The following is a 24777-nucleotide window of genomic DNA, read 5'->3' as shown; positions in this document are numbered from 1 at the left end:
CTAATGAAAACATTGTTTTTGCTCATGTTGTTTAGGAAATTCCTGTTTAGGAAGCAATGAACATTGTCAGAGAATACAGCAGGATATAGATAGGCTGGAAAATTGGGTGAAGAAATGGCAGATGGAATTTAATCCAGATAAATGTGAAGTGATGCATTTTGGCAGATCTAATGTAGGGGGGAGCTATACAATAAATGGCAGAACCATCAGGAGTATGGACACATAGAGGGATCTGGGTGTGCAAGTCCACAGATCCTTAAAGGTGGCAGCACAGGTGGAGGGTGGTGAAGGCAGCATATGGCATGCTTGCCTTTATTGGACAGGGCATAGAGTATAAAAGTTGGCATATGATGTTGCAGTTATATAGAACATTGGTTAGGCCATATTTGGAATACTGCGTCCAGTTCTGGTTGCCACACTACTAGAAGGATGTGGAGACTTTGGAGAGAGTGCAGAAAAGGTTTACCAGGATGTTGCCTGATATGGAGGGTTTTAGCTATGAGGCGAGATTGAGTAAACTAGCATTGTTCTCCCTGGAAAGACAGAGGTTGAGGGGCGACCTAATAGAAGTTTATAAAATTATGACAGGCATAGATAGGGTGAACAGTTGGAAGCTTTTTCCCAGGTTGGAAATGACAAACTCAAGGGGTCACAAGTTCAAGGTGAGGGGGGCAAGGTTCAATACAGATGTATGGGGAATGTATTTTACACAGAGGGTGGAGGGGGCCTTGAATGCAGTACTGAGCAAGGTGCTTGAGGCAGACATGCTAGGATCATTTAAGATGTATCTAGATAGCCACATGAACAGACTGGGAATAGAGGGATACAAATGGATGGTCTAGTTAGGAACACGTGATGGGTGCAGGCTTAGAGGGCCGAAGGGCCTGTTCCTGTGCTGTATTGTTCTTTGTTCTATTTGAATGTGGTAATTAACCTCTTTCTAATGGGTTACATTTAATCCAAATTATAATCCAAATTTACATAAAATTCATTACATTTAAACCTTCAGTCAGAGTGTGAAATGGGCTCATTCATTTTAAAATGTTGCATAAATAGGGCCAGGTTTTAACCCATTTGAAAAGAGTAATATAGCAATTGCAGATTTCAAAGATAGCCTGTAATATCTGTACATTAGATACAGGGCCCAACACTCCAAAGCAAGGGAAGGATTACTGCAAACTTTAACCGCTCAAACTAAAATGGTATTTGGCAGGAATGAAAGCACGATTAGGCAGGGGGAACGAGGATAGCCATTTCGCTGGGGCTGTGCTGATGCATGTGGTCATGATTTCCTTAAGCTAGGGTAAAGGTGGGACAGTGGTTAGCACTACTGCCTCACAGCGCCAGGGACCCGGGTTTCTCGGCTGGGGTCACTGCCTGTGTGGAGTCTGCACATTCACCCTGTGCCTGCGTGGGATTCCTCCCACAGTCCAAAGATGAGCGGGTTAGGTGGAATGGCAAGGATAAATTGCCCCTTATTATCAGGGGCATTAGCTTGGGTAAATGCATGGGGTTGTGGGGAGAGAGCCTGAGTGGGATTGTGGTCAGTCTAGACTCGATGGGCCAAATGGCCTCCTTCTGCACTGTACGGATTCTATGATCAGGGTATCCAATGAGGTGAAACGGAGGTTTACCTGATGCAATTTTTTTCAAAGCCATCTCAGTATTTTGGCTAACGTGAAGCATTAGAACATGCCTGGGAGGGGTGCAATGTCTCATCCTGTCAACTTGGATCTTGTCTGATCGAAGCCAAGATGGGATGTATATCCTGCCTTGTCAACTTGGATCTTGTTTGTCCCTCACGTGGGGACCACAATTGGGCCTAATTTGGTTTTATTAGAAATAAAGTACCAAAAAGAAAAGTTTTTTTTCTCTTGATTAATATCAAACATCCGATCAAGTCTAAACTAAGAACCCCTGTCATCACTCCACTGGGACCTTCCAGAAGTCCAAGACAGGGATAGATAGGTTCTTGATTGGTAAGGTGATCAAAGGTTACAGGGAAGAACTGGGAGAATGGGGCTGAGAAACTTACCAGCCATGATTGAATGGCAGAGCAGATGGGCTGAGTGGCCTAATTTTGCTCCTGTATCTTACAAGTCCTCGTGTGGGGGACGACGAATTGGATTCAACTGGAAATTAAATTTGGTTTTGGAGTAAGCAAGGAGATGGATTCGGGTTTGCCCAGTCCAATCTGAGCATTGGCTTTGTAACTTTAAGGATATAGAAAAAACATTCAAAAAAGGCTCCAGTGTTGTGGCGGAAAAGATCAACTGATTATTCACGGGGGTGTGAAGGTACTTTGCTGATCCATGTTTCACTTGGATTCAGGATCTGATGGGTTCTCCGTGGCTGCTTCCCTCACATCCAGCCACAATGTGGAGAGGAGAGGGTGGCACCGGTCTCTGGAAAAGCAGGAATGAGAAATCCTGACGAGATGACAGAGGTGGCCATTATTATTAATAAATAGGTTCCTTTCTTAACAATCTCCACATTCAATATCAAACAAATCTCTTGAAAGGCTATGATGGTTTGTAGATATCAACTCTGCTGCAGAGCCACTTTCAGACTCCAGAATACACCACTGCAGACAAAGCATTCTTTCCATGTTGTGGATATAAGGAACCGGGTGTCCAATATAGCTGCTACTTGAACAGCCTGCTTCAAAACCTTTCTGTAAAGACAGCTTTACAGGCCTGGCCACAGCCAGTTGCACACACATTACTTTTCAGATATGCATGAGCATCTCCTGTAGCTCACACTCAAACTCGATTGCTTCGATTGGCTGTGCAGCCTCTGGAATGGCTGGAGGTCAACTGAGGAGGATCAAGAGACTTGTCCATTTCTCCCCCTGTAACTACTTTCTTCAGAGAGTTAGCTAAGAACCCCTTTCTTTCACTCTGCTGGTACCTTGCAGAAGTCCTATCTTGAAGAAAGATGCTGCAAGTCATCTGAACACATTCATTCAAGATCTACATTTGACAAGAAAATTCAGAAATATATTGCCATTCAGTCTGGACATCTACTTAAAAAAGCCTTAGCGCTGAGCAGGAAAATAAGTTGCTATTACTACAAAGTGGATGCGAAATTATGACAAGCAATTTTTGGACTGCATTCTAATATCCCCCTTTGCACGCCAGTGGTTAGGCTCGGGATAAGCATCAGATCAAATCCAAAATGGGACGCAATGCCTTATCTTGAAAGCTTGGATCTTGTTTGACTTGGATGAGGGAGCAAAATGTAACATCTCAAAGTTTGCAGATGATACTAAGTTGGGTGGGAGGGTGAACTGTGAGAAGGATGCAGAGACGCTTCAGAATGATCTGGACAGGTTGGGTGAGTGGGCAAATCAATTGCAGAAGCAGTAATAATTTGGATAAATGTGAAGTTATTCACTTTGGAATCAGAAACAAGAAGGCAGATTACTACCTGAATGGCTGTAAATTGGAGAGAGGGGTGTGTGCAGCGGGACCTGGGTATCCTTGTGCACCAGCCACTGAAGTTAAGCATGCAGGTACAGCAAGCGGTAAAGAAGGCAAATGGCATGTTGGCTTCATTGTGAGAAGTTTCAAGTACAGGAGCAGGGATGTGTTGTTGCAAAGGCCTTGATGAGGCCACACCTGTACGCAGTTTTGGTCTCCTTTTCTCAGGAATGATGTTCTTATTCTCAAGGGAGTGCAGTGAAGGTTTACCAGGTTGATTCTGGGAGGGCAGGACTAATGTATGAGGAGAGAGTGACTAGGCTGGGATTGTTTTCAATCAGACAGATGAAGGAGGATCTCAGAGACTTATAAAATTCTAACAGCTCTAGACATGATAGATACAGGGAGGATATTCCCGATGGTGGGGGAGACCAGGGTCACAGTCTGAGGATTCAGGCTAGACCATTTAGGACGGAGATGAGGACACATTTCTTCACCCAAAGAGCGGTGAGCCTGTGGAATTCATTACCACAAACAGTAGTTGATGCCAAAACATTGAATGTATTCAAGAGATGGCTGGATATAGCATTGGGGCAAATAGGATCAAAGGTTATGGGGAAAAAGCAGGATTAGGCTATTGGTTTGGATGATCAACCATGAATGGCGGAGCAGGCTCGAAGGGCCAAATGGCCTCTCCCTGCTCCTACCTTCTATGTCTCTCTTACGGGAACCTTGAATTGTATTCAATTTGAATTTGGTTTTTGGAGCAAGCAAAGACATGGATTCAGTTCCACCCGGTCCACTCTGAGCATTGGCTTTGTGACTTTAAAGAATGGAGTGAGGTATTAAAATAAAAAAAGCTCTGCTGCTTTTCTTTAACATATTTGTACTGGTAAAGGGAGCTCAAAACAGCACCCTATTACCAAAAAATAACGTTCTCTGAATGTGGGCAATGCTGGCAAGATAATAGCAACAATTACATTGATATAGACAGAACCTTTAATTCAGGGACATGTCCCAAGGTCCTTGCCAGGGGTGTAATTGGACACAAATTGAGACAGAGCCAATGGAGGCTGTATTAGGCCAGGTGACTAAAAGAGTTAGGTTTTAAGAGCATCTTAAAGGGCAGTGAGATGGAGAGGCAGAGATTTGGCAAGGCAATTCCAGAACCTGGGGTGTAAGATAGCTTAAGGCATCGTTGCCAATGAAGGTGGGAATATACAAGACACCATGCAGCACCCATGGACCATCTATAGTCGCCCTAAAGACATTCAGGGGCAGCCACCTTGAAGGACAGCAGCCAGCTGGAGACCAGGCAGGATGAGATGGTAGCCCTTAAGGAGTCTCACAACACTAGGGTTAAAGTCTAACAGGTTTATTTATCATGAAAGAGCAGCGCTCTGAAAGCTCATGATTCCAAATAAACTTGTTGGACTTTAACCTGGTGTTGTGAGATTTCTTACTGTGCTCACTCCAGTCCAATGGCATTTCCACATCGTTTTTCCTGAAAGACATTGGTGAACAAGATGGGGTTTTAAACAACCAGCCAGCAACTTTCATGGTGTTTTTTTTCTGGTGCTACTGTATAATTTAGCAGATCTACTGAACCTAATTCCACATTTTGATGGTAGAAATTTGAATATACAAGGTCACCATTTCTAATCTGGTATCATAAACAAAAAGCTCCCCTACTCTAACTGGGTAAAGCTTAGGCAATGAGAGGCGAACGGGGTTTAAGTCCCATTTGCTCAGTGTTACCTGCAGAGGTGAGAAGATTATAGTCATCAAATCAATATTACTTAGTCCATGGTTGGTATTATTCACATGAACTCAAGTTCTATCACAAAAAGAATCAGTCCAATTCAATGTGTGACCCACGTAACCTCCAGGAGGTTCTGGAGTGAGATCTGATCAAGAATCTTGGCTACAATTTTTCTTGTTCAAACTAAGGCTCACGGTGATGCCCTCATCAAGACAGAAAACAGCACAAGGATGTGGATTCAAGCTGGATCCTCCCTGATCTCTACACCTTTCTACGTGCCTCAGCCGTATCGGAAGATTTAACTCATGGTTTACATAATTACAAATCTTAACATTCAATCTGAAAATACATTTTTGGGTGCTCTCCTAAAAGTGTCTGCCCTTTTTGTAAAGAAACAATTGGAATAATTATACCTCTTGAACACTAATTGTTCACTTTTGTAGCTCAAAACATTTGAAATTTTCATCACCAGGACTTAGCACATTCAAGATCCTCTCAGATATATCACCATTTAGACCCTTCTGTACGCTGAGCACTGACCTCTCGCCTAAATGGTGGCTCGGCTATGGATGACTTCAACTAATCTCTAAAAATCTCATTATTTATATAATTGACCAGCAGACTTAATGGTCCTTTGGAAATGTCAGTACAATAAAACTTTATAAATTTTTTTTTTACAAAAGGATTACTTTCCACTTTGAAAACAAAAATGACCACCAAGGATAAGAGATGTTATCCTGGCCGGGCTTAACCGGATCCCAACTTCCTGCATTATCTGATTTCATCGGAATTTGTGAAGGACTCCCAAGGCACAGTGCTTGTTAGCGTTGGCGTCTTCCCAGTATCATCTGGGAAGACTGATGTTTCTTTGTTAGCGACACAGAGGGTTAAAGAACAATAGATCATTCAAGAGAGATCAAAGACCCACAGCATGGGTTTCATTATTCCAACTCATCCAAAAGCATTTTGAAAAATAGACTCTAATGTACGTAGCGATATATGATGCACAGTGGTTGGCACAGGGGTGAGCACTGCTGCCACACAGTGCCAGGGTCCCATGTTCAATTCCAGCCTTGGGTCACTGTCAGTGTGGAATTTGCACATTCTCCCCGTGTCTGCATGGGTTTCCTCCGGGTGCTCCAATTTCCTCTTTCAGTCCAAAGATGCACGCGTTAGGTTGACTGTCCATGCTAAATTGACCCTAGAATCAGGGGATTAGCAGGGTAAGTGTGTGGGGTTACAGGAATAGGGCCTGGGTGGGATTGAGGTCAGTTCGGACTCTGCGGCCCGAATGGCCTCCTTCTGCCCTGTAGGATTCTATGATTCACACTTAACTTGATTTTTCACTCTTCTTGAGCAGAGATCATCAAAGCACCTTTCTTAAATGAATGATAAAGTACTAATCCACCAGAAGATATTTATTTCACTTGTTAAAATCTGCATTGCCTTTTTTGGGAGAAGAGGGGCTGGTTAAGTTACTCTGTCAGAAAGTCAGTAAAGAGTTGAAGGGCTGAATGGCCTCCTTCTGCACCATTGGGAATTCTATGGTTCCACTACCATTGTCTATATAAGTAAATTAAAGCCAAACTCAAAACACCGCCCTCTAGGCAATTGGGTGTTTCTGGACTGTAATCAAACTTATTTCACACAAACAATCTTTGGTACCAGCAGAGAGATGATGTGGGTATGCCGGCGTTGGACTGGCGTAAACACAGTAAAAAGTCTGACAACACCAGGTTTTAGTCCAACCTATTTATTTGATAATATACTCGCAAGCTTGCAAGCTTGCGAGTATATTATCAAATAAATAGGTTGGACTAAAACCTGGTGTTGTCAGACTTTTTACCAGCAGAGAGAGACAGGGTTTGGATTCCAAAGATATGTGCTGAATTCCAAACTGTTATCAGGGTGCAGAAACACCACCAGGTGCAGCGAGAATCTGTTTTAAGCCTTTTTGCTTTCAATAGCAGGGAAGAGTCATGGACAGTTTATAGCACAGAAGGAGGCTATTTGGCCCATTGTATCTGTGCCAGCTTTATGCAGTGTGAAATTAAATTGCAAAGCCATTTATCATAGAGTTCCTACAGTGCAGATGGAGGCCATTTGGCCCATTGAGTCTGCACCAACCATAGTCCCACTCAGGTCCTATTCCTGCAACCCCACATATTTACCCTGCTAATCCCCAATACTAGAGTCAATTTAGCATGGCCACTCAACCTAACCTGCACATCTTTGGACTGGGAGGGGAAACCGGGGCACCTGGTGGAAACCCACACAGAGATGGGGACAATGTGCAAACTCCACAGTCAGCCGAGGTTGGAATTGAACCTGGGTCCCTGGCTCTGTGAGGCAGCAGTGCTAACCACTGTGCTGCCCTTATATTTATAAATATATTGTGGGCCAGTTATAAATCATTGGTTTAGGATTTTCTTAGAGGGAAGGAACATTCTCCTATAGTATATCAGATTAAAATAATTGTATTTCAAATCAATAATTATTTTAGTCAAACAAGATTTGAGGAAAAGCAGTTACAGTTAATAAATTGTCCTTTGTGGCTAGAAAAAGAATATTGTAGATTTCAAAAACAGAAGTGAATATTTCTGCTCCAATTTTGTAATGCACAGCGGATTATATATGTTAAACTATGATTTTTCTGTCTCCAGTCTTGATTGATCTATTGAGCTCTCGGTTTGAGGATGTCATTTTCACAGCATTGGAGATGGGAGGATAAGATATCTCATCATCTCTGTGCCCACACACAATTACAGCATTGACGGAAAATCAACTTGTGGTGCAGACCTTGCCTTGATATTCTATGGGCGAGTTGTGTTCCCCTGATATGGACGTCTTTCCTGGGGTGGGATTTACCAGCCGCGCTCCAAAGCTGGAAAGTCCTGACCGAGGTCAGTGGACCTTTGCATGGTCCGTGTCCCTGCCCGCTACAATTCCCGTGGGAGGCGGGAAAGTAAAGTTTATTTATTACTTACAAGTAAGGCTTACATTAACACTACAATGAAGTTACTGTGAAATTCCCTTAGTCACCACACCCCGGCACCTGTTTGGGTCAATGCACCTGACCAACACGTCTTTCAGACTGTGGGAGGAAACCGGAGCACCCGGAGGAAACCCACTCGGACACGGGGAGAACGTGCGGACTCCGCACAGACAGTGACCCAAACCGGGAATCAAACCCAGGTCCCTGGCATTGCAAGGCAGCAGTGTTAACCACTGTGCTTTTTGTGTGCTTCTTGTCTTTCCTACTCATAAATGTTGTACAAAGGTATATGTCAATTAAACACAGAGAAAGTGAAAAATAGAATTCCAAATGATAGGTACAGTAGGTGGGGGCAGGGTCTCCATTTTAAAGTATAGAACTAACACTTAACTGGGTTTCTGTTATTGCAACTGTAATTTTTTTTAACATTGTACAAATTGTACAAGTTATCTCAGACACATGAAAAGTATATACTCACAGAAACATAAAACACCTAGGTATAAAATATAAAGCAGTGTAATAATCACTAGAAAGGACATGCCTTATTGCTACAGCGATTTTTGCTTTTTTTTCCGTACTGTACCACAACTTGTTCTGAGAATGTGATTTGCATAAATTATTCAAGTCTGAGAAACACATCTCAAATTCTACAATATTTAAAATAAACTTTTCTAACATATCTCTTTATTAAAAGAGAAATAAAAATGTCATTATGTAATTCTCTTAGGCCAGACACAAAGGTTTACACCTTAGTTGTTTTTTGTTGTTTTTTTTGTTTCCGTTTCTGACTATTTACTTGCACACTAAAAGCTGCTGTTGATACGAGGGTTTAAGACCCCACCTAATGGTGCTCACACATTCACAATGCCTATGCATTTGTGAAGGGTCTATGAATGACCAAAGAATTACCAAACATGTATACTTCTAGCAAAAAAACCTTGGTTCCCATTGAAAGAATTCCAACTTTTGCATTTTGGACAACTTGGATGGATTCCGGTGGGTTAAAGCTGAGAATCCAAAACAAGGCATTGCGACAGCTCCTCGCCTCTGACCTCATCTCGTAAAGGTAAGTGGTTAATTTGCATAATTTATACAGGTTTTCTTTTACTAAAGAGCGTTTTCCTTCTTTTATAAACCAGAGAGAGAAAAAAAAACTAATCTCTACAGATAAACTTGCCCCGCCTCCAGCCACCGCTGCAGTCGGGGTGTGGACACAGAAGCTGTACAGCGCAATCAAACATACTTACATCTTAGCTCATTTTACAGGTACAGCCATAATCAAGGCACAAAGATCTTCTACAAGTATTTTTCTTCAATAAAGTTGTACAAAATAATACATTTTACAGTCTGTACAAGATAATAATCAGCAGTAAAACAAACCAAAAAATAAACAAATGTAGGACTATTTGTCCATACATGATCTAAGCTAAGGGATCATAATGGACACTTTGGACAAACATTAGTGTGTGAGGGTATTCAGCCTGTGTTTGTAGGCTGAAGCAGTTTCTGTTCAAGATCTAAGATGTGGTGAGACTCGATAGCCCCATGGACCTCAGACAATTGCTCCTATTTGTATGACCTGGACATCCTGCCTCGCTTATTTGTATTTCTCGGCCATCACTGGCTTAAGATGAGTTCCTTTTCTTTCAGCCGTCCTGCATGTGTCTTAATGCTGAAAACAGTGAAACTATTAAATATCGTGGTGCTGCTACATTGTGTGAACTTCCTCGACAGTTTTTTTTTAAATTACCCGATGCAAAAAGTGCCGTTTTCGTCCTAATAATGCTTTCCCCCATCAAGTACTCTCGAGTGTCGTGTTGAAAAGAAACCCAGACAGGGAGAGAAGTCCGAGGGTAGTGCCACCATGTGCTGCCCGAGGACAGAGACGGCTAGACGGTCCAGCCAGCAGCCTGCAGGGAGACAGGCTGAGGTGCGCTCTGGGTGTCTGTCAGACACAGACAGAGGTAGCCAGAGGGGCTCTATGGAACCACAGAGAGAGAGAGGGGGAAAAAAAAAGCAAGGTTTCAGAAAATAAAAGTAGAATGTGCTGCACAAAAAAAAAAGTATGCGAGAGGAGAACACGGGAAGTAAGGAATGAAGAAAGAGCGAGTTTAGAGAGCAAAGTTGATGCACTTCACTCGTATTTCTTCCACCCTGTGCGGGCACATTAAGAAAAAGGAATCAGGGAGTCCAAAAATCAAGATCTCAGCTTGTTTCTCCATCACAACAGTTCATACTGGCGGAGATGCATTCTCTGAATAATATCTCGACAGTCATTGAATACCCTCCGGATGTTTTCCGTGTCTACTGCACAGGTGAAGTGAGGGTAACAGTAATGCCGTCCATCTCCGCTTGCTGTGCTGATCCTCTGCAGAAAGACACAATGCCTGTGGTTACAGACAGGCTACTCAGATACCCGAAAGGCGCTAGGCTCACGCTTTATCCACAAACTAAAATCAGCAAAGCAGGCCTTCCTGTGTTAGCACTGACGGGCATTTATATAAATCCTTTAACACGGTTACAAGTCCCCAAGGCACTTCACGGCCACGTCAGGAAACAAAGTTTAACACCGGGCCACACAATGAGACAGTAAATCGATAGGTTTTAAGGAGGGGAGATAAATAGAGAGATAGTGTGCGAATTCTAGAGCATTCAGCCCTAAGCAGCTAAAGGCTGAGGGAGGAAAATCAGGGATGGGGAGGAGACCATAGAAAATAGATGCAGGAGTGGGCCATTTGGCCCATCGCGCCTGCTCTGTCCTTCATCATGTCCCCCATAGTTCCAGGGATCCGGGTTCGATTCTCAGGGTCACTGTCTGTGTGGAGTTTGCACATTCTCTCCGTGTCTGTGTGGGTTTCCTCCAGATGCTCTGGTTTCTTCCCACACTCCAAAGCTGTACAGATTAGGTTGACTGGCCATGCTAAATTGCTCCTTAGTGTCCCAGGATGTGTACGTTAGAGGGATTAACAGGGTAACTATGTGGGATTTTGGGAATAGGGCGTGGGTGAGATTGTGGTCAGTGCACTGTAGGGATTCTATGATCATGGCTGATCATCAAATTTAATGTACTGATCCTGCCTTCCTCCCATATTCCTTGATCCCTTTAGCCCTAAGAGCTAAATCTAATTTCTTCTTGAAATCAGACAACAGTTTGGCTTCAATTGACCAGAATTGGAGGAGCACAGAGATTGTTTTGCGTTTCGGGTTAATTTAGGTTATATGGTGGATTTAAGATCTGGATTATCTATAGCTCCTGTCATACCATTCCAGATCAAAATATAAAATGTATAATCAATATGAAACTAAATTATATTGGCACACTGCAAAGCAATGCTTGAAGGTACAACTGCAGGGAAAGAATTGCAAGATAAAAATGGCAGAGGGGGAGAGAGCCTCACTAAAGCATTAAAGGGTATATCGAGGATGAAAACCCTTGGGTAGGATTCACCATCTGGCATTTTTCTCAAACTACGCATTTTGGCATCACTCTTCAAAGTCTGAATTATTAAATAAAACATAAAACTCTCCACTCAAAATGGAAAATGCTGTAAATACTCAGCTGGTCTTGCAGCATCTCTCAGAATATTACAGTGCAGATCAGGCCCTTCAGCCCAGTGAGTCTGCACCGACACATGAAAATCCCACTTGCCATCACATGGCCCACAGCCCTGAACGTTATGACGTGCCAAGTACTCATCTAGGTATTTTTTAAAGAATGTGAGGCATCCCGCCTCCACCACCCTCCCAGGCAGCGCATTCCAAATCACCACCACCCTCTGGGTAAAAATGGTTTTCCTCAAATCCCACCTAAACCTCCTCCCTCACTTTTAACTTGTGTCCCCTCATAACTGACCCTTCAACTAAGGGGAACAGCTGCTCCCTCTCCACCCTGTCCATGTCCCTCATAATCTTGAGCATCTCAATCAGGTCTCCCCTCAGTTTTCTCTGCTCCAGTGAAAACATCCCAAGCCTATCCAACCTCTCTTCATAACTTCAATGTTCCATCCCAGGCAGCATCCTGATGAATCTCCTCTGCACCCGCTCCAGTGTGTTCAAGTCCTTCCTATAATGTGGTTAGCAGAACTGCACACAGTACTCCAGCTGTGGCCTCACCAAACTTCTACACAACTCCTACATGACCTCTCTGTTTCTGTAATCTATACCCCGCTTGATAAAGGCGAGTGTGCCATTTGCCTATATGTAGGCATTTGTATGCCATATGCTTATGCTTGATAAAGGCGAGTGTGCCATTTGCCTATATGTAGGCATTTGTATGCCATATGCTTATGCTTGATAAAGGCGAGTGTGCCATTTACCACCCTATTAACCTGCCTTTCCATCTTCAGAGATCAATGGACAGAGAGAGGAGTGTTCCTGAATCTGATCAAAGGTTCTCAACCGGAAATATTAACTGTTTCTCTCCAGCGATGCTGCCAGACCTGCTGAGAAGTTCCAGCATTTTATGTTTTTATTTCTGATTTCCAGCATCTGCAGTATTCTGCTTTTGTAAAGCTCTCATTCGAGTTCCTGTGTCGTGTTGTGTTACATGAAATTCTTTCCAACATTGCATCAACCTCAATTCAATACTTACAAGAAACTCGTCCCGTACAAAATATTTTGCTCTCGTGACTCTTGTGTCTTCCCCTGGCTCTGGAGTTGCTGTTCCCAAAACAAAGAAGCAATGAATTAAAATAAAGCCCAGTTCAAGAGGCACTTTATTCATTGTTACGGTTTTGCTGTCTCTCACATCGAGGCTTGCTGAACTCAATCACTCGATGAATCGAAAGCTGTGGGCAGACTCGCCTTTGACAGACCTCTGAATTATTCCAGAAATGAAACATAAGAACATAAGAACATAAGAAATAGGAGCAGGAGTAGGCCATCTGGCCCTTTGAGCCTGCCCCACCATTCAATAAGATCATGGCTGATCTGTCGTGGCTCAGTTCCACATTCCCGCCCTCTCCCCATAACCCTTAATCCCCTCTCTTATCAAAAACCCATCAACCCGCTTCTTAAAAATATTTAGCGAGGCAGCCTCCACCACTTCAACGGGCAGAGAATTCCAGAGATTCACCACCCTTTGAGTGAAGAAGTTCCTCCTCAACTCCGTTCTAAACCGCCTCCCCTTTATCTTGAGGCTGTGCCCCCTGGTCCTACTGTCTTTTTTGAGCGGGAAGAGTCTCTCCACCTCTATCCTATCCATCCCATTCATCATCTTATACGTCTCAATGAGATCTCCCCTCATTCTTCTAAACTCTAACGAGTACAAGCCTAGTTTATTCAGCCTCTCCTCATAGCTCAACCCCCTCAACTCCGGTATCAGCCTAGTAAACCTCCTCTGCACTCCCTCCAGGGCCAAAATATCCTTGCGCAGGTGCGGCGCCCAAGAATACAGGACTTGTTATACAGCTATTAAAAACAAAATTTAGATGTATGGGGTTTCTTCAAAGAATCTGATTTTGTAGAGAGGGGTTAGGGGCAGTGGGGGAAATCTGAGATTACACCACTTCGGGAATGCAAGTTATAAGAACATAAGAACATAAGAAATAGGAGCAGGAGTAGGCCATCTGGCCCTTCGAGCCTGCCCCGCCATTCAATAAGATCATGGCTGATCTGTCGTGGCTCAGTTCCACTTTCCCGCCCTCTCCCCATAACCCTTAATCCCCTCTCTTATCAAAAACCCATCAACCCGCTTCTTAAAAATATTTAGCGAGGCAGCCTCCACCACTTCAACGGGCAGAGAATTCCAGAGATTCACCACCCTTTGAGTGAAGAAGTTCCTCCTCAACTCCGTTCTGAACTGCCCCCCCTTTATCTTGAGGCTGTGCCCCCTAGTCCTACTGTCTTTTTTGAGCGGGAAGAGTCTTTCCACCTCTATCCTATCCATCCCATTCATCATCTTATACGTCTCAATGAGATCTCCCCTCATTCTTCTAAACTCTAACGAGTACAAGCCTAGTTTATTCAGCCTCTCCTCATAGCTCAACCCCCTCAACTCCGGTATCAGCCTAGTAAACCTCCTCTGCACTCCCTCCAAGGCCAAAATATCCTTGCGCAGGTGCGGCGCCCAAAACTGCACACAGTACTCCAGCTGCAAAACTGTATGTGATGGCATTCCAGCTGTGAGACTTCAAGATGGCAATTAGCCCAGGGGGAATGGGAACAGATTGAGGGAGTGGATGGGTGAGAAGGGCAGGATGGGGCGACGGAACAGGATGGCGTCACGGGGCAGGGTGGTGCCACGGGGCAGGGTGAAGCCACAGGGCAGGGTGGGGCCAGGATGGCGCCACGGGGCAGAGGGAAGCATGAACAATGATAAATAAACTGGGGAAGCTCCTGCAGGCGACCAATAAGTTCACTTCCAATATTTCTGAACATTACAAATGCAATCAGAGCACGTGAGCAATTAGTATATCAAGGTAAAATGGGTGCATTCCCCATGGCAACAGTTCAACCAATCAGAGCTGACTTGCCTTTTCTGAATTTAAACAAAAGCCTGGGGTTGGGTTGAGGGGTGATGGGTGATAACTCTACCCTGGTGGAATCTCCACGGCCTGTGTCCAATCAGCACACTTTCCTTATGCAGCACAGATTACATCGAACGTAGAACAGTACAGCACAGTACAGGCCCTTCGGCCCTCGATGTTGTGCCGAGCTTTGTCCAAAACCAAGATCAAGCTATCCACTCTCTATCATTCTGGTATGCTCCATGTGCCCATCCTTGTTCACTTTGAAATTTGGTATTCTTGCATCTGTACAGATGAGAGCAAGACTAAAAGTTTCAACAGTGTGTCTCTTTTATCAGCAATAATGCTAGGTTCTTAATTCAACTGGAGATAATTATTTTGCCACTTAAGGTATTAGGGGAATGGAAGCCAAGGCTGGTGGATGGGATTGGGTCACAGGCATGATCTCACTGAATGGGAGAGCAGGCTTGAGGGGCTAAATGGCCTCTTATTGTTCCTATGTTCCAAAAAAGGCTTGGCACAATTTATACAACTCTGAAAGCATTACCATCATCTGGTGTAGTATAGCGTATATACTCTGGAAAATAATCTTCAATTTTGGATTTTCCCGCCAACACTTTCTCGGCCAGAAGGTCTTGCTTGTTCAAAAAGAGGATGACAGAAATGGTCCGCAGCCACCTAGTATAAAAGGAACAACAGCAAGCACGTGGTAAAACAACTCATTCTACTGAGGTGCTGTATGTTAGCTGGGATTTGAGTAACACACATTGTAGTACATATCTAAAGTTTATTTATTAGTCACAAGTTGGCTTATATTAACACTGCAATGAAGTTACTGTGAAAATTCCCTAGTCGCCACATTCTGGCGCCTGTTCGGATACACTGAGGGAGGATTTAGCATGGCCAATGCACTTAACCAGCACGTCTTTTGGACTGGAAACCAGAGCACCTGGAGGAAACCCATGCAGATACAGGAAGAACATGCAGACTCCACACAGACAGTGACCCAAGCCAGGAACTGAACACGAGTCCCTGGTGCTGTGAAGCAGCAGTGCTAACCACTGTGCTAAATCTAACATAGCCGAAGGGTTACTTGCAGCTCACTCTGCACTTCCTGTATGTGGCAATATGGATTAGTGCTTCCATTTGTCTATGAAATATTAGTTTCCTCATATGGAATATAAAGCCATGGAGTCTATAGTGACAGGATGTGCTTAACACGATTACACAGTACACAGCAGGGCATGTAGACAGCATGGTGGTTAGCACTGTTCACTACGCCAAGGACCTGGGTTCGATTCCGGCCTTGGGTGACCATCTATGTGGAGTTTGCACGTTCTCCCTGTGTCTGCGTGGGTTTCTTCCAGGTGCTCCGGTTTCCTTCCACACGCCAAAGATGTGTAGGTTATTTGGATTAGCCTTGCAAAAATTGTCCCTTAGTCTCAAGATTAGGACGATTAGCAGGAGTTATGGGCATAGCATGGGATGATCTTAGAGTCAGTGAAGATTCGAATGGCCTCCTTCTGCACTGTAGGGATTCTATGATTGGTGGGACCATATCTCGAGTACTGTTTTGGTCTCCTTATTTAAAAAAGGATATCAATGCGTTAAAAGCGGTTCAGAGGTACCTGGGATGAGGGGGTTTTCTTATGAGGAAAGCTTGGGCAGACTGGGCCTTATCTATCCGAGTTTAGAAGCTTGAGAAGTGATCTAATTGAAACATATCGTATCCTGAGGGGACTTGACAAGGTGGGTGTTGAAAGGATGTTGTTCTTGGCGGGAGAGACTAGAACCGGGGAACACAGTTTAAAAATAAGGGATTCCCAATTTAAAATGGATTCAAGAAGAATGTTTTCTCTCAAGATGGTTGTGAACCATTGGAAGTGTCTTTCTCCGAGAGTGTTGGAGCTGGGTCAGGGAATAATTTTAAGGCAGAGGTAGATAGATTCTTGACCAACGAGAGAGCCAAGGTTATCAGGAGTAAGCAGAATGTGGAAATGAGACCACAATCACATCAGTCACGATCTTATTGACTGGTGGAGCAGGTCTCCTCCTGCTCCTGGGTTATACCTTCCTTCATACATACGCAGCACGCTGTCACAAACCACAGCAACCCCCAAACAAGGCACTGAGAGTTATGGCCTTCAGAATGTTAGACTCATGTAGCGATGGAAGCTATTTGGCCCAATGTGCCTGTCCCTCAACAAACATCCTCATAAAGAGTTTGCTCCAGGAACAGCAAATAGGCTTAGGCAAATGTCACACACGTGTAAAATATGCACCATCAAGATATATGTGAGAGAAGGCATCTCATAGAAACTTATACAATTCTAACAGGGTTAGACAGGGTAGGTTCAGTTAGAATGTCCCTGATGGTGGGGGAGTCCAGAACTAGGGGTCATAATTTGAGGATGAGGGGTAAACATTTTGGGACTGAGGTGAGGAGAAATTTCTTCACCCAGAGGGTAGCCAATATGTGCAATTCACTACCACAGAATGTAGTTGAGGCCAAAACCTTGTGTGATTTCAAAAAGGAATTAGATATAGCTCTTGGGGCTGAAGAGATCAAAGGATGTGGGGGAAGGCGGGATCAGGATATTGAATATGATGATCAGCCATGATCAAACTGAATAGCGGAGCAAACTCAAAGGGCTGAATGGCCTACCCCTGCTTCTACTTTCTAACAAGCTACATTGCAGACAGCTACCCCTGCCCGCACCTCTGCTACACTCAGTGTCACCCCCCCACCTCTTGGTTGTGAATCATTAAGTATATATGTTTTTATATATATGTTACAAGGTTTCAAATCTTATGCTGTACCTGAAAATGGTCACAAGTCCTGCAGCAATGTAAAGGAGTGTTTATAAAGTGTATTACATAAGGTGCATCTTTTGTCTGTCCTTTAACCTTTGGAGGTTATAGTTCATTACTATGCCTACACAACAATGTTCTCGCCAGCCAGATCGTCACTGCTTCTCAGATCAGACCACCAAATACCACACAAGGAGATGTTGATGGGAGAAGATGAACAAGAGGTGGGAGGCGGCTTTTTGGAGCTTAAGGTTGGGTCAAATGGCCTTGATCTCTGCTGTAAATCCTATGTAACAAACTGAGATATCTGAAGTCACATCGTGTAATATGTTTGGTTTCTACTGCATTTTTCCTCTCCCGCTGTGCTTATACTTCCTCAGACGTTGATCATTCTCCAGATTATAATCCAAGTGGCCACTCTTTAGCCAAGAGCCCATGCTGAGCGATGGAATGTATCGCTGCCTAACCCAATTCCGACCTCACCTAACATCTGCACTTCACATCAACTCCACCGCAGGAGGCACTGGAGACTGAGCTAAAGTGGGAATGGTTAGCTGACATTCTCCCTGGTTCAGGCAGGCTAAGGCCAATCCTGCAACATTCTCCCTGTTACAGATAACTAACTCAGCACAGACAGGATATCAAATCCATGACCTCCTCTCTTAGTAGCCCGTTACCACAATCGCAAAGAAGGGCATCAAAGATATTGATATTATACCATTTAAAACCAAATCACTTGCAAACATAATCACATTTGGATTTTCTGGACTTATATTTGTTCATGCAATTTATTTTGAAGAAGTCCATACAGGATTTCCTGCTAAAGTTGAGATCACTCCACTTCCTCCTTTCAACCCTCCAGTAGAGTTGCGTGAAAAGAAACTTACACATGAAATTGAGAAAAAGTCCAGGCAGAAATCAATATTCCTTTCTTTTAATGGAAGTGAAAATTTATTTTCGGCTGACAACACTGTCTATTTTACTTCTACGGTGGACTGAGTAAACTGTGCAAGCGTCGTTCTGAATTCCGAATCAAACTGAAAACATTTACCATCCCAAACTGCCTTCTGCTCAACTGGATTTGAATCCAGCAGGCCCCTTCTCAGCTCTTCCACAATCTGTGTGTTATCCTCTAAACAGGGAAGCTTCAAAACTTTTTTCAAGTTTTTTTTGTCTTTCTTGAGATATGGGCACTACTGGCTAACCCAATATTTAATCCCCATCCCTGACTGTCCTTAAGAAGGTGCTGGGATTCTCCTTTATGAACCGCTGCAGTCCATGTGCTGTTAGGGAGGGAATTCCAAGGTCTTTACCCAGTGGCAATGAAGGAATAACAACACGTTTCCAAGTCAGGCTGGTTAGTGGCTTGGAAGGGAACTTACAGATGGTGGTGTTCCCATGTATCTCCTGCCCTTGTTAGGAGTTGCAGTTTTAGAAGGTGCTGTTGAAGGAGCCTTGCTGAACTGCTGCAGTGCATCTTGTAGATGGGTACATGTTGCTCTCACTGGATTGTGGCAGAAGGAGTGAATGTTTACGGCAGTGGATGGGTTGCCAATTAAATGGGCTTCTTTGTCTTGGATGGTGTCAACCTCTTGCTGTTGTTGGAGCTGCACTCATTCAGGCAAGTGGGGAGTATTCCATCACACTCCTGACTTGTGCCTTGTAGATGGTGGACAGGCTCTGGGGAGTCAGGAGGCGAGTTACACGCTATGGAATTCCCATCCCTGAACTGTTCTTGTAGCTAGAGTATTTACATGGCTGATCCAGTTCAGTTTGTGGTCAATGGGAACTCCCAGGATGTCAAAAAGTGGGGAATTCAGTGATGGTAATTCCACTGAATGTCAAGGGAAGATGGTTAGATTCATTGGTCATTCACAGGTCATTACCTGGCACTTGTTGACAATCAAATGGTGAACAGAGTGTAAAAACAAAGGTCAGATTCTACTTTACCTGTTGTTCCAGATGCTTTTGAAGAGATCAAGAGCCTCTCGGAGTCGATTGGTGTTATTGTCTTCCCTTATAACCATGTTGTAGCTACTACTGGCCACCACAAAAATTATAGCCGTGACGTCTACACGCGATAGGTTGCAGCAGGCCCATCAAGGGGAGGGAGAAGAATGGAGAAGGGAAGAACATAACATAATTACGGGATGCCAAAAAGAACTATGACGTCTGAATTCATCTATCAAATTATTACGGTGACAGATTTTTTGTTTTAAATTGTCTCCAATGTTTGTTATACACCCAACTGATCTTTAATAGAACTGAGTGATAGCCGCGCTCACTGATGTACTATCAATGACTCCACCAGCAAAGGAAGCACGTGGAATGGACTGATTACACTCAATGTGATCATTCGAGCTGACTGCTAGAGCTAGCATTGGTTTGCTGCGAATGCCTCTGCTGGAACACTTAAGTAAAGACCGGTCTTCGGAACTGAAATGTACAGCAGGCACGGCAATATCAGGTGAGCAGGTTAGTGCAGCGCTCCACTGAAAGGGGAGACAGTGGCGGAGTGGTAATGTCACTGGATTAGGAATCCAAAGGCTCTGGGGGCAGGGGTTCAAGGCAGTTGGCAGAACTTAAATTCAATTAATAAATCTGGAATTAAAAGTCCGTAACAGCAACCATGAAACTCATGTTGCAACAACTCATTTTGTTCACCAATGTCTTTTAAGGAAGGAAATCTGCCATTCTTAGTCACCTTTCCCGTAGTCAGATCTACATGCCACTGAAATGGCCAAGCAAGCACTCAGTTGAAGGGCAATTGGAAAGGGGCAACAAATGTTGATTTTCTGGAAAAAAAAGAACCAGTGAGTTCACAAGGGAGGGAAATGAAAAGGGAATTGATAGATAGAAGAAGTTTGCTTTATGATTTATCCAAAAGGGACCATTTATCAATGTTCACTGATCCATTGTTCTTCTTGAAAGGTCAACTCCATTGTGTCCTTCCCAAACCAACTGATCCATTTATAATTATTCTGTTGAAGAAATACTGAAAGAGGACATAACTCACTGAAACTGAGTGTTAAAGGCATTCTAACGCCTCAACAAAAGGGTCCAGTAGATTTACTATCTCATTAATACACATGGCACCATTTGTACAAGGGCCTACCATTGACAGGCTGAAGAGATACTTCTGAGTTTGCAAATTGGGACACGTGAGATAAATAAGACCCCAGTTGCCAAAATTACTTTTGTGGAGTCAAAACGTATTATCCAGACTGCACATGAACAAATCTGTGCCCCCGTTGCCCTGGACTATCCCCATTCCAGGATCAAGGTGGCACAGTGGTTAGCGCTGCAGCCTCACAGCGCCAGGGATCTGGGTTCGATTCCTGGCTTGGGTCACTGTCTGTGCAGAGTTCGCACATTCTCCCCGTGTCTGCATGGGTTTCTTCCAGGTGCTCCAGTTTCCTCCCACAGTCCAAAGAGATGTGGGTTGGTGGATTGGCCATGATAAATTGTCCCTTAACGTCAGGGAGATTGACAGGGTAATTATGTGGGGTTAGGGGGGGTTGGGGCCTGGGTGGGATTGTTGTCGCTGCAGGCTCGACGGGCCAAATGGCCTCCTTCTGTACTGTAGGGATTCTATGACCACCACTATCTCCAGCTGCTGGACCCCTGGTGTTAGCTTTGACTTGAATCTGCTGACCCTCCCCCTGTCTTTGTTCAGTAACAGGCGAACAACAGTCCGCAATGTACCCTGTCAAAAGCACCAGGAAACAGAGTGTGCCTTTGCCATTGACTGGAACAGCTACCGTTATGTGACAGCAATGTGTAGCTAACCAACAGCTCAAGCCCTGGATCAGGATGATGTGAATTGAAAACCTGCACAGTTTTAATCCCCACCTGCATGTTGCACCAATGCAGATTTATTTGCTAAACTGGGCTTGCTGCAAATTCAGTTGAGTAAGAAACTGAAATCATTCTGCTTAACATGAACCTTAATCTATGGACACCCTGCAGATTTACAGCTGTTGGTTATGCAATGTGAAAACGTACAGACATTAAAGCTCCTTTTTAAGTTGATTTGTTAGTGTCACAAGTAGGCTTCCAATGACACTGCAATGAAGTTACTGTGAAAATCCCCTAGTTGCCACACTCCGCCACCTGTTTGGGCACACTGAGGGAGAATTTAGCATGGCCAACGCACCTAACCAGCACGTCTTTCGGACAGAGGAAACCGGAACACCCGAAGGAAACCCACAGAGACACGGTGAGAACATGTAGACTCCACAGAGACAGTGACCCAAGCCGGGAATTGAACCCGGGTCCCTGGCACTGTGAGGCAGCAGTGCCAGCCACTGTGCCACCCAGTAATGAGCTAATTTATGAATAAGAATTGGACAATGGCCATCGCCTCATGTCTTTTGGACTCTGAACAGGTCGTTTTAAATAATTATTTGATAAAATGACAACAGGATAAACAAAAGAAAGGGGAGGAAAAGGCAGGAAAAATTCAGCGGAGAGCACTATATTCAGTAGCCATGTGATAGTGGAACATTAATAAGAGGCATCAGGGGAAGAAGTGAGGGCTTTTCTCTTACATTAAAGGCTACTAACCATTGAAGCATTGGATCCACTTTCTCCGTTCATCTCTCTGTCCTCCCACATCAAACATACTGGAAAAGAAAGACAGGGTAACATTGTTAGGAGACTTCTTCATATATTAGATACTGAAATACATAGTGTATTGGTTGGGGAAGTTGAAGAAAGTGTGTCTTGTTAGGTTCATAAGTCATCAGATATAGGAGCAGAATTAGGCCATTTAGCCCATCGAGTCTGCTCCGCCTTTCGATCATGGCTGATATGCTCCTCATCCCCATTTTCCTGCCTTCTTCCCATCACCTTTCAACCCATTCCCAATTAAAACTGTGTATAACTCCTCCTTAAATTTACTCACTGTCCCAGCATCCACCGCACTTTCAGGTAGCGAATTCCACAGATTCACAAACAGAGTTTACAAGCAATACAACTTACTGTCGATAATGGTGGAACTCATTCTTGGTGTGATTTAATAATTGCCTTGCTTTTGCAATGACGTAGGAGCTGTTAATTAAGAGATATTGCATGGTCTTTTGCCGGTAAATTCTATCCAGAATTAAACCACAGAATACAGTTTCCTCAACGACTGAGGAAACCAATTTGAAACTTCAAAGCAAATTCGACTGTCCACCAAGACTTCGAACGTCTACAACCCTGTATTAATCCCACTCAGTGTCAGGAACTTGCAGCATTGCTTCCCATCCTCATACTGGCACCTGCAGTTTCCTTTTGGGAAAGTCCTAACACTTTATCAGGAAATAATTACAACGTGTGCCTTTCAATTAGCACCTGTCAAGTCTTCACAAAGACCAGCAAGTCACCGTATGACTACATCTGCCACCTCTGACTGGGAAGACCAACTGGGAACTTGTGCCAGGAGAGGAGTTTGAGAAGAGTGCATACAATGTGGAGAAACGTGCAAAGGTGGTTTAACTGAACATTGTAAATTCACCAAAATAAACGGGTGAAATTTCAGTAATTCCTCAACGAGAATTATTAAAATAACTTGGATTTGAACAGGACACCTCAATGCACTTTGCAGCCTCTCATTTGAAATACTGTCGCTGCCCTGTAAAGGTGGTAGCCAGTTTGACACAGAGCAAATGAATGAATAACTTGATCCCATGTTTAAGAATCAAGGAGTCTCACTGGTCAGGACACTGAAGAACTCTTTGGCTACTGGATAGCAACACGGGATGTGCTACCCCAGCCGGTGTAGACCGACAGAGCTTATAATCTCGTCTGAAACTCCGCACTGTCCGCGATGGAGCGACACCTCAGCAAGAGTCAGCCTTGAATATCTGTTTCTCCTTCTTCCCTGGGATGTGGGTGTCGCTGGCAAGCCCGGCATTTTCCGTGTCTAACGATTACTGCAGGCATCCATGGCAAAACAATCCCACCAAAAGGCTAGTCCAACAGAATTCCTTTTCGATTAGACGTTCGCCCCCTCAGTATCGTATTTACATTTTTGTTGAAGGAATTCTCACTAGAGAAGTTGTGATGCCCTTGTGACAGTAAAATTATAGCAGCGATCTCAGAAACATACTCACTGAAAATTTACTTTGTCGACTTGAAATCTTGTTTCAAAAATCCCTGATGTCAAAACTCTGCATCGGAGTAAATCCTGGTGGAAAGGACACAAGGAGGATATTCACAAATATTTCAGGATGAGACAAAATTCAACCACAATATATCTGTGCAACGAAGCCGAGATGAAACATGGAAACTAGAAGCAGGAGGAGGCCATTTGGCCCTTCGAGCCTGCTCCATCATTCATTCTGATCATCAAATTCAATATTCTGATCCCCCGTTCCTTCCACATCCCTTCATCCCTTGAGCCCCAAGAGCTGTATCTAATTTCTTCTTGAAATCAGGCAACATTTTGGCCTCAGGTACATTCTGTGGTAGTGAATTCCACACATTCACCACCCTCTGAGTGAGGAAACTTCTCCTCACCTCAGTCCTAAAAGGTTTCCCCCTTATCCTCAAACCATGACCCCTAATTCTGGACACTCCCACCATCGGGAACATCCTTTCTGAACCTAGTCTGTCTAATCTTGTTAGAATTTTATAAGTTTTATATAATTTCAGGACTTTATTCCCTGCAGCGTAGAAGAATGAGGGGAGATCTAACAGGGGTGTATAAAATTATGATGGGTATAGATAGAGTGAATGCAAGCAAGCTTTTTCCGCTAGGGGAGAAAAAAAACTAGAGGGCATGGGTTAAGAGTGAAGAGGGAAAAGTTTAAAGGGAATACTGGGAGGGGGATTCTTCACACAGAGAGTGGTGGGAGTGTGGAATGAGCTGCCGGATAAAGTGGTAAATGCAGGCTCACTTTTAACATTTAAGAAAAACCTGGAAGGTACATGGATGAGAGGGTGTGGAGGGATATGGTCCAGGTGCAGGTAGTTGGGACTAGGCAGAACAATGGTTCAGCACAGACAAGAAGGGCCAAAAGGCCTGTTTCTGTGCTGTAGTGTTCTATGGTTCTATAATAGAGTCATCACGACAAAACTCCTCTGCACAAATCTTCACCTGAGCAGGATTGATGAAAGTTTGGTTTTTTAGGATATTTATTGTGTATATAACAGGTTGAAATGTTGGTGTTTATATCCCCCGTGAGCCACTTCTCATTTCTCCTCATCTAACCCCACCAACATATTCCTTTCTCTGGTGTTTACTCAGCTTTCCCATGAGCGCAACTATGCTCACCAAAACAGCCACTCCAGGGTTTCTTATTCTTTATCGGAGGTTGAGAGTTGCTGGCAAGG

At 43.9% G+C, this 24777-nt stretch overlaps 1 protein-coding gene across 3 annotated transcripts in view; it reads right to left on the bottom strand.

Annotated features, from left to right (window-relative positions):
- Positions 1 to 8583: 8583 nt before the first annotated feature.
- LOC145346845 (guanine nucleotide-binding protein G(s) subunit alpha) overlaps positions 8584 to 24777 on the bottom strand; it is a 360141-nt gene continuing 343947 nt past the window's right edge. For all 3 annotated transcript variants that reach the window (XM_080194671.1, XM_080194672.1, XM_080194673.1), the window contains 6 exons: positions 23556 to 23629; positions 22024 to 22082; positions 19408 to 19528; positions 15194 to 15324; positions 12771 to 12838; positions 8584 to 10547 (listed from right to left, as the gene is read on the bottom strand). In XM_080194671.1, coding sequence (XP_080050797.1) covers positions 10401 to 10547; positions 12771 to 12838; positions 15194 to 15324; positions 19408 to 19528; positions 22024 to 22082; positions 23556 to 23629 — 600 coding nt within the window. In that variant the 3' untranslated portion in view covers positions 8584 to 10400. The remainder of the gene's footprint in view (positions 10548 to 12770; positions 12839 to 15193; positions 15325 to 19407; positions 19529 to 22023; positions 22083 to 23555; positions 23630 to 24777) is intronic.

This window comes from Carcharhinus amblyrhynchos, chromosome 8, assembly GCF_965287045.1.
Source record: "Carcharhinus amblyrhynchos chromosome 8, sCarAmb.v2.hapA, whole genome shotgun sequence".
In the NCBI taxonomy this organism is placed as follows: domain Eukaryota; kingdom Metazoa; phylum Chordata; class Chondrichthyes; order Carcharhiniformes; family Carcharhinidae; genus Carcharhinus; species Carcharhinus amblyrhynchos.
The sequence above is the reverse complement of the archived record's forward strand: the minus strand, read 5'-3'. Positions and strand labels throughout refer to the sequence as shown.